Source organism: Solanum lycopersicum, chromosome 12 (genome assembly GCF_036512215.1).
Source record: "Solanum lycopersicum chromosome 12, SLM_r2.1".
NCBI lineage: Eukaryota > Viridiplantae > Streptophyta > Magnoliopsida > Solanales > Solanaceae > Solanum > Solanum lycopersicum.
The window spans coordinates 66,813,170-66,822,314 of record NC_090811.1 but is presented as its reverse complement, the minus strand read 5'-3'; the positions used below and the strand labels follow the sequence as shown (position 1 = coordinate 66,822,314).

At 30.8% G+C, this 9,145-nt stretch overlaps 1 protein-coding gene across 1 annotated transcript; it reads left to right on the top strand.

Annotated features, from left to right (window-relative positions):
• The first annotated feature begins 7,134 nt into the window (after positions 1-7,134).
• On the top strand, positions 7,135-7,806 carry LOC138340531 (secreted RxLR effector protein 161-like). The gene is made up of 2 exons (XM_069292261.1): positions 7,135-7,425; positions 7,546-7,806. The coding sequence occupies exons 1-2, from the start codon at positions 7,135-7,137 to the stop codon at positions 7,804-7,806; spliced, it is 552 nt and encodes a 183-aa protein (XP_069148362.1).
• Positions 7,807-9,145: the final 1,339 nt, after the last annotated feature.

The following is a 9,145-nucleotide window of genomic DNA, read 5'->3' as shown; positions in this document are numbered from 1 at the left end:
AGAGATTGAATTAACTCTCATATTTAAAGTAAAAATAGTTGCATAGAGTCCTATAAGCTAAAGACTCTAAACTACTTTTTAAAAAAAATAAATATTTAACTTATTTAGAGAAAAATCCTCTCTCTATTTTATATTTTACCAATAATTTGTAACGGTAGCTTTCAGTAAAATTATGCTTAGTAGTAGCTACACAGTTATTTGAAGTATTATTATTTTTTCAAATGAGCATTGAAAAAAAAAAAAGCTATGTAGAGAGTAATTAAATTCAAACCAGTAAAAATTTTATTCTAACTATATGTTAATCCTTCATTGTTTCAATCTTTAATTATTTTTGTACTAAATGGTTCTGGTAGTTTAGTAAAATATTTTGTCTTATTTCTTTTGCTTCATTTATATCTTGTAATAATATTCTTTGAATGCACATGTGTATTCTTTTATATAACACATTTTACTTATAGCTAATTTTGTCATAAGTTGTCTATTTATTATTTTTTCACTATTTTGTTACCACCAAATTCATTTCTTATTGCTAATTCATATTTATTCATATTTATCTACTATATCTATATTTGTTGTTGATGGAGATCCATCTATTTTCTTATCACTTCTAAGTGTTTCTAGACTTTGAGCTTTAATAATTTGGTACTCTCCCATTTCAATTTAAGTGGATTAATTTAACTAAGCATAAAATTTTAAAAACAATATAAATATTTTGAAAATGTGATTTAGATTAAAAATGTAATATAAGGTACTAAAATGCAGTTTTACATATTAGGTCTTAAAAATTAAAATCTACGTGAAACATTGAAATTATATAGAGAGTTAGTTAATATTAAGACATTTTAAAAAGAAAAAAAAAACCATACCTAAAGAAAATGTCAACATTTTTTTCTCTTCATTATTCTATGCAACTAACTAAAATTCATACATTAGTTGAACCATTTAGGGAGGAGATATTCCCAAACAAAATTTTCTTCATTTCAGGAGCTCGAATTCGAAATTTTTAATTAAAAAAGAAATTTTTTTAACCAATCTATCACAATTCATGTTGATAAATAAATGAGAGTTGTCATGAGCGTTGAACTAGGTTCGATTGATTAGTTCGATTTGAGCTGATATAAGCATAGGCTCAATTAAACTTTGACTCGATGCCAAGACTCACTAAGTAAAAGTCTATAATTGGAAAAGGTTAAAGTTGTCTTATTGAAAATAATTTTAATAATCATTCTTAATATTATATGTAAGCCTAAAATTGTTTTTCTTTTTACTCCAAGATGATGTGAAGTCCATGTATAATTTTTGTAGAACTTATAACTATATCACACAAAGTTCAAAGCTCAGTGTTGACTTCTTATTAATTATCAGATCCAAAGCTTATTAATTGATGAAATCTATGAAAAAAATTAAAACTTGAAGTGCACTTCATGCTGAGTTATTTGACAAATAATTGTTTATACAAAGTGTTATAATACAATAATATAATAAGACAATTTTGACTTGATAATATTAAGATAAGTCGTTTTAATTCCATAATAAGTCAACTATACTAATTAAGATCAAGCATAGGGAAGGAGGCAAAACGTTTTTAAAAAATATTTTAACCTAAATTTTGATGAACGGAAATATATTGCTTTGAAATATCGAGTTAATAAATAAATAGATCAATAATCAATTTAAATTTGAACGAATTAAAATATCTTTGATTGACCAAACTGATAAAAACCACTTTCCCTATCTACATGGAACAACAATAACAACTCTACAAAGTTATAATTTGTTGAATAAAATGTGACCGATTAATCAACCAATAAACCACTTCTCCTATCCACATGCAACAACAATAAACATTAATATAAAGTCATAATTGAATCTTTTTATTGAATAAAATGTGACCGATTAATCAAATCAGTAAAATCACTTCCCCTATCCATATACAATAACAATAACAAAACTAAAAGAAGTCATAATCAAATCTTTGTGTTGAATAAATTTTTACCGATTAATCAAACCAGTAAAACCACTTCCCTATCAATATGCAAACATAATAAATATCACTATAAAATCCTAATTGAATCTTTTTATTGAATAAAATGTGACCGATTAATCAAACCAATAAACCATTTCTCCTATCCACATGCAACAACAATAAATGTCACTGTAAAGTCATAATCGAATCTTTTTATTGAATAAAATGTTAATCGAATCTTTTTATTGAATAAAATGTTACCGATTAATCAAATCAGTAAAACCAATTCCCTATCCACATACAATAACAACACTAGAAAAAGTCATAATCAAATCTTTCTGTTGAATAAATTTTTACCGATTAACCAAACCAGTAAAACCACTTCCCTATCAACATGCAAAAATAATAAATATCACAATAAAATCGTAATCGAATCTTTTTGTTGAATTAAATGTTACCGATTAATCAAATCAATAAAATCATATTCCCCTATCCACATGCAACAACAATAACAACACTAACAAGTCATAATCAAATATTTCTCTTTTGGTCGACTTTGTGAATAATGATTCAAGGGTGTGTGGATCAAAAAACTAACATGTAACATACGTTATAAACAAAATAAAAAATGTTAACTCAAAAACATGAATGAAACTTATGTATCAACAAATACATAATGTATTTTTTGCACCCCAAAAAAAATACATAATGTATTTACAAAAAACTCAGATGTCAATCAAAATGTATTACAACATTCTGAAACCATGATGTTACACTTACACTAAGAAGTAAATTATATTCAACATGAAATAGAGATGGTCGAAAAATTATGGCAATACACTACTAGAAACAAAGGTTTTTCCACCTAAGAATCATTGGGAAATTCATATGAAAACTCCAAAGGAATGTTTTCTTTTGTTGTAGCACTACCCTCCTCCTCCTTCTTCTTCTTCGTTATCAAAATTATTGTTTAAGTATCCGAAATAGCTTAAATATATTCTTAAATTATATTCTAGCTTAAAAAAAATATTCTTACCGTCAAACTATTGGATCACACCTACCCTTCTAGTTAAGGGTAGTTTTGATCATTTTCTGTGGAAGTGGGGTTTGTTTGTGCACATGTGGCGTCAGCACACGCATGGATTATTTTGTTAACTAGAAGGGTAGGTGTGGCCCAAAAGTTTGACGAAAAGGGTATCTTTGAGCTGAAATATAGTTTAATGATATATTTAAGCTATTTCGGATAGTTTAGGGGTAATTTTTACCCTTTTCACTTTTATTTTTTAAAATATTTACAAACAACAAATGTGAATCGTTTCAAGCAAATCATTTATCAAAAGAAATAAAACAGCTAGAGGATTTCATATCTAATAGTTGAGACTATGATCTAGAGGATATTTTGAGTTGGTGAGGGTTGAATAATCAATGTATACTTTATGTATAACTAAGTTATATATATTCAGTTTTTTTTAGTATATCATAACGTAAACAATGTTTAGTTTCTATTACTTTTGGCTACGTTTTATGCAAATAAAAAAATGATTATATTTGTTATAAGTCAATTACTTCAATATATACATATATATAAGTCCGCTGGGTCCAACGTTAAAAAAAGGAAAAATTACATAATATAGCAAACATTAATACATATTTAAGGTGAATAGCTATAGTTTACTTTTTTGTGTTTTATAGATATACTTAAATATTAAATAGCAAAGTTAATCAATTATACATAAATGATTACTATTTTTTTTCAATTTTATTGTATATTAAGAAATATCAAATAGCAAAGTAATTAGTATAGACCTAATCAGAGGCGGAGCCAGAATTTTAATAAAGGGTTCAAAATCAGTAGAAATAGACACATGAAGTAGTCGAACAGAGTTCGACATCTACTATATATACACATAAAATTATTTCAACCATGTATAAATAATATAATATTCCGCGGAAGAGGATTCGGGTGAACCCAATTCGTACAAGGTAGCTCCGCCCTTGGACCTAATCAATTATGTCAGACATGTTTTAAAATGCAATAACTGTTATAAATCCATTGAATTGTGTGGATTGTCCTTTAGATTTACTCAAGACTTAATTGTATTCATGTATACATGTTCCCAAGGTGATAAGAATCATTTGGATAACTATGTACCTACTAATTGGCCATTTATCACGGGGGCCTTTGGGGTGATATCTCAACTCTATAAATAGAGATATCATTCACCTTTTGTAATACATACTTGAATAAGAAAATTATCTCCTCTATCTTATACTTCTTGTCTTTTTCTTCTTATATTCTGAGCTTTCTTTACAACACGTTATCAGCACGAAGTTGCTACTTGCAAAGAAATCCCCAGTTGTCAGTTGGATTCAAGATGAGTAATGGAGATGTATGCCTTCTTGATAGTGCTACAACGCATACAATATTAAAAGAAAAGAAATACTTTTCTAATTTGGTTATGAAAATGGCATATGTCAACACAATATCAGGTAGTACAAAATTAATTGAGGGCTCTGGAAGAGCGACCTTATTACTACCTGGAGGGACAATATTAAGCATTGATAATGCATTATATTGTAGTAAGTCTCAAAGAAACTTATTAAGTTTCAAAGTTATTCGCCAAAATGGCTATCATGTTGAGATAGCTAATGAAGGAAAGGTTGAATACCTTTACATTACTACAATTAATGTTGAGAAGAAAATTGTGCATGAAAAATTACCTGCATTTTCTTCTGGGTTGTACTATACAAGTATAAGTACAGTTGAATCACATGCCGTAGTAAACAAAAGGTTTACTAATTTTAATGATTTTATCATTTGGCATGACCGGTTGGGCCATCCTGGATTTAATATGATGCGCAAAATCATTGAGAATTCACATGGACACACCTTAAAGAGCCCAAATATCCTTCAATCAAAGGAATTCTCTTGTGCTGCTTGTTCTCAAGGAAAGTTGATCATTAAACCATCAACAGTTAAGGTTGGAATTGAATCCCCTGCGTTTCTGGAACGTATACAGGGTGATATATGTGGACCAATTCAACCTGCATGTGGACCCTTTAAATATTATATGGTCTTGATAGATGCTTCTACAAGATGGTCACATGTGTGTTTATTATCAACTCGCAACATGGCTTTTGCGAGATTGTTGGCTCAAATAATAAGATTGAAAGCACAATTTCCAGACTATACAATAAAGACAATCCGTCTAGATAATGCTGGTGAGTTTACATCTCAGGCATTTAATGATTATTGTATGTCTACTGGTATAACTGTTGAACATCCAGTTGCGCATGTTCACACTCAAAACGGTCTAGCAGAATCATTGATTAAACGTCTGCAATTGATAGTTAAACCATTACTAATGAGAACAAAGTTATCTGTGTCTATGTGGGGGCATGCTATTTTGCATGCAGCAACACTTGTGCGCATAAGGCCAACCAATTATCATGAATTCTCCCCATTACAATTGACTTTTGGTCAAGAGCCAAACATTTCCCATCTTAGAGTTTTTGGATGTGCAGTGTATGTCCCAATTGCTCCACCACAACGCACAAAGATGGGGCCGCAAAGAAGGTTGGGGATATATGTTGGGTATGAATCTCCTTCAATCATAAAATATTTGGAGCCTATGACTGGAGATTTATTTAAGGCAAGATTTGCTGATTGTCATTTTGATGAATCAGTATACCCAACATTAGGGAGAGAACATAAGTCATTGGGAAAAGAGATAGATTGGAATTCATCATCTCTATCTCATCTGGATCCTCGAACAAACCAATGTGAGCAAGAAGTTCAAAGAATAATTTATTTGCAGAACATTGCAAATCAGCTACCAGATACATTTACGAATCTTTCAAGGATTACTAAATCGCATATTCCAGCTGTTAATGCTCCAGTTCGAGTTGATATCCCGACGGGACAAATTGTTAAGGCAAATGAGTCTAGACCACATTTGAAGCGTGGTAGACCAATTGGTTCCAAGGATAAAAATCCTCTAAAGAAAAAAGGAATAAATGATCAAGATGATCATGGGTTGAAAGAAATTTCTCAAGATGAGACCCAAGTCATAACACATGATGATGAGGAGGTTCGAACTTCTGAAAATAATGAAATTTCAATGAATTATGTCTCGACGAGAAAGTTGTGGAACCAAAATAATGTTGTGATTGACAACATATTTGCCTATAATGTTGCTATTGAAATAATGCAACAAGATGAAGATTTTGAGCCAAAATCTGTTCACGAATGTAGACAGAGAAATGATTGGCCAAAATGGAAGGATGCAATTCAAGCTGAATTGGCTTCACTAGAAAAACGTGAAGTTTTTTGACCAATAATCCGAACACCTGAAGGTATCAAGCCAGTGGGGTACAAATAGGTTTTTGTATGAAAAAGAAATGAGAAAGGTGAAGTCATGAGATATAAGTCCCGACTCGTTGCTCAAGGTTTTTCTCAAAGACCTGGCATTGATTATATGGAGACATATTCTCTAGTGGTAGATGCAATCACCTTTAGATATCTCATAAATCTGGCAGTTCATGAAAAACTTGAAATGCGTCTAATGGACGTTGTCACAGCCTATCTATATGGCTCATTGGACCACAACATTTTCATGAAAATTCCTGAAGCATTTAAAGTGCCTGAAACATACAAAGATTCAAGAGAAACTTGTTCAATAAAGCTTCAGAAATCTCTGTATGGACTGAAACAATCAGGAAGGATGTGGTACAATCGTTTGAGTGAATATTTGTTAAAGAAAGGGTACAAAAATGACCCGATTTGTCCCTGCATTTTCATTAAACGGTTGGGGTCTGAATTTGTAATAATAGCTGTGTATGTTGATGATTTGAACATCATTGGAACTCGTAAAGAGCTTTTAGAAGCTGTTGAGTTTCTGAAAAGAGAATTTGAAATGAAAGATCTCGGCAAGACAAAATTTTGTCTTGGTCTACAGATTGAGAATTTGTCAAATGGAATACTTGTTCATCAATCAACGTACACAGAAAAGATACTAAAGCGTTTTTACATGGATAACTCACATCCATTGAGTACTCCAATGGTGGTAAGATCTCTTGACATCAATACAGATCCATTTCGACCTCAAGAGAATGATGAATAGCTTCTTGGTGATGAAACTCCTTATCTTAGTGCGATCGGGGCACTAATGTACCTTGCTAACAATACTCGACCAGATATCTGTTTTGCAGTAAGTCTACTGGCAAGATTCAGTTCCTCCCCAACAAAAAGACATTGGAATGGTGTTAAACACATACTTCGATATCTTCGAGGGACCATGGACATGGGTTTATTCTATTCCAATGAATCCAAATCAGAACTGATTGGTTACGCAGATGCAGGGTATTTATCAGATCCGCATAAAGCTCGATCACAAACAGGCTATTTGTTTACATGTGGAGACACGGCAATATCTTGGCGATCAATGAAGCAAACATTGGTAGCCACTTCTTCAAATCATGCAAAAATAATAGCCATCCATGAAGCAAGTCGAGAGTGCGTCTGGTTGAGATGAATGACCCATCATATTCAGAAAATGTGTGGTTTTTCTTTGAAAAAGAATATACCAACCACAATGTACGAAGATAATGCTGCATGTATAGCTCAATTGAAAGGAGGATACATCAAAGGAGACCGGACAAAGCATATCTCACCAAAGTTCTTTTTCACGCATGATCTTCAACAAAATGGTGAGATAGAAGTTCAACAAATTCGTTCAAGTGATAATCTTGCTGATTTATTCACTAAGGCATTGCCAACATCAACATTTGAGAAGTTGAGATACAAGATTGGAATGCGCCGTCTCCGAGATATCAAGTAAAGTTTTCATCAGGGGGAGCGAAATACGCGTTGTACTCTTTTCCTTAACTATGGTTTTGTCCCAAGTTGGGTTTTCCTGGTAAGGTTTTTAATGAGGCAACATTCAAAGCGTATTATGAAATATGTGTACTCTTTTTCCTTCACTAGGCTTTTTCCCACTGGGTTTTTCCTAGTAAGGTTTTAACGAGGCACATAATCTATGGACATCCAAGGGGGAGTGTTATAAATCCATTGAATTGTGTGGATTGTCCTTTAGATTTACTCAAGACTTAATTGTATTCATGTATACATGTTCCCAAGGTGATAAGAATCATTTGGATAACTATGTACCTACTAATTGGACATTTATCATGGGGGCCTTTGGGGTGATATCTCAACTCTATAAATAGAGATATCATTCACCTTTTGTAATACATACTTGAATAAGAAAATTATCTCATCTATCTTATACTTCTTATCTTTTTCTTCTTATATTCTGAGCTTTCTTTACAACAATAACCCTTTAACTGTAATCATTTTTATAAGTTACTCTTAAAAAAAATAAGTAGGATACTAAAAAGTAAGTGAATAACAAAAGGAATCCAATCAAATGAACGTAAATATATATAATGTAACAATATTGTATAATTGTATAATGATGTATAATTATGTATCAAAGATCTCTCTCTCTCTCTCTCTCTCTCTATATATATATATATATTAAGGAAAAATTAGTAAACTAGTCAAAATAAATAACATATTTAGTAAAAATATCCATACTTTATAAATATTAGCAATAATGTCAAAAATGTCAATATTTTAAAAAATTTATGTGTTCCAATTTTCTTCCTATTTTATCTCTCTTTTTCAATTAATTCTATATATCCTTTTTTAAAAAAAAAAATTATTCTCTCTCATATTTATATTTTCAATTTGTTAATTCTCTCTCCCATTTAATTTTTTTTCTCTCTTATGGTTATCTTTTCTGATTTTCCTCCAACATTCAAGTTGCAAATATTTTTTTGCCATATATTTTGGTTGTTTTTTTAATCCAAAATTGAATCAACAAGAATCCCTTTGATTAAGGTATCTCTAATCTTTATCCAATTTTCAGATTTCTTTTCTAATTTTATTTTTGTTTAAATCTTAAAAAAATGTTGTTTGTATTTTTCAATTTCCGTTATGATTTACTCTCCAATGGCTGAATCCAAGAGGCTTACTAGAGGTATTCATTTTAATCAACCAATTTCTGGTGATTTTTCATCCTTTAATTTATTTATTACTTAACAAATAGTGTATAATGTATGATCCGCTGCTAAAATGAAGGAAGAAAGAGGGTAAGAACATTTATAAGACTCATT